At 38.2% G+C, this 833-nt stretch overlaps 1 protein-coding gene across 1 annotated transcript; it reads right to left on the bottom strand.

The window, feature by feature from the left end:
• Positions 1 to 228: 228 nt before the first annotated feature.
• Positions 229 to 630, bottom strand: LOC115886038. Its single transcript, XM_030905068.1, has one exon. It carries the CDS (start codon positions 628 to 630, stop codon positions 229 to 231), a length of 402 nt encoding a protein of 133 aa, XP_030760928.1.
• Positions 631 to 833: the final 203 nt, after the last annotated feature.

The raw sequence follows: 833 nt of genomic DNA, 5'->3' as shown, positions 1-833 counted from the left end.
CCAGATATAAGCATCATGGCAACTACCAGGAAATCTTGCATTCACATAAGATATATTCAGATCTTCATCACAAATTAGTTGCACATTTATTGAATGATAACCTTTCCGGTTAATATATGCATGTTCTTCTTGTGTAGGTGCCAAAATGTTTACATGAGTGCAGTCAACAGCACCAACCACTCCTGGGACCCCACAATATTCAAAAAAAATTCTCTTTATTGAATTTCTTCACTCTGCATTATTAAATTGAATCCAATCATTACTAAAGTGAAGTACTAGAATCCTGGCAACCTCCTCTACAGCTCTACTAACTATTCGCTGACTTACAGCTAGCAGATACTCCTGGCCAACGCCTCTTTGGTAGTTCGCAGTAGCATAGAATCTTAGTGCTGCGAGGATTCTTTGTTGATAATTCACACGAGATGTTCTATATGCTATGTCCATATATTGGCGAAGTTCCTGGAGTAGATGGTTTACCAAATCCTTGTCGACACGATAAAGATGGATAAAATGGGTATCTGGCAATGAAAATGGGTCGCTTATATCCCGAAGCCTCCTGTGTTCTTCACGAAGCTGCCTTAATTGATTTTCGCGTTCCATCTGCTGAATCATTAAAACAACAGGGAACATATTAAATTAATAGAAGTGTCTAGCCATAAAAGCCAAAGACATAAACAAAAAAGTTAAGTTAGTATCGTTTAAGGATCTATTTTTACTACGTTGCCAAGTCTACATATCGATAGCGATAAGAGGTTCTTATAGAATACGTCAAGCAAACAATCTCGCTATCGCTATGCTTCGTTTTCGCTTGCTGTCGCTATTCAGACGTCTAT

The sequence above is a fragment of the Sitophilus oryzae genome, unplaced genomic scaffold (assembly GCF_002938485.1).
Source record: "Sitophilus oryzae breed Bouriz unplaced genomic scaffold, Soryzae_2.0 scaffold_466_pilon_pilon, whole genome shotgun sequence".
In the NCBI taxonomy this organism is placed as follows: Eukaryota; Metazoa; Arthropoda; class Insecta; order Coleoptera; family Curculionidae; genus Sitophilus; species Sitophilus oryzae.
The sequence above is the reverse complement of the archived record's forward strand: the minus strand, read 5'-3'. Positions and strand labels throughout refer to the sequence as shown.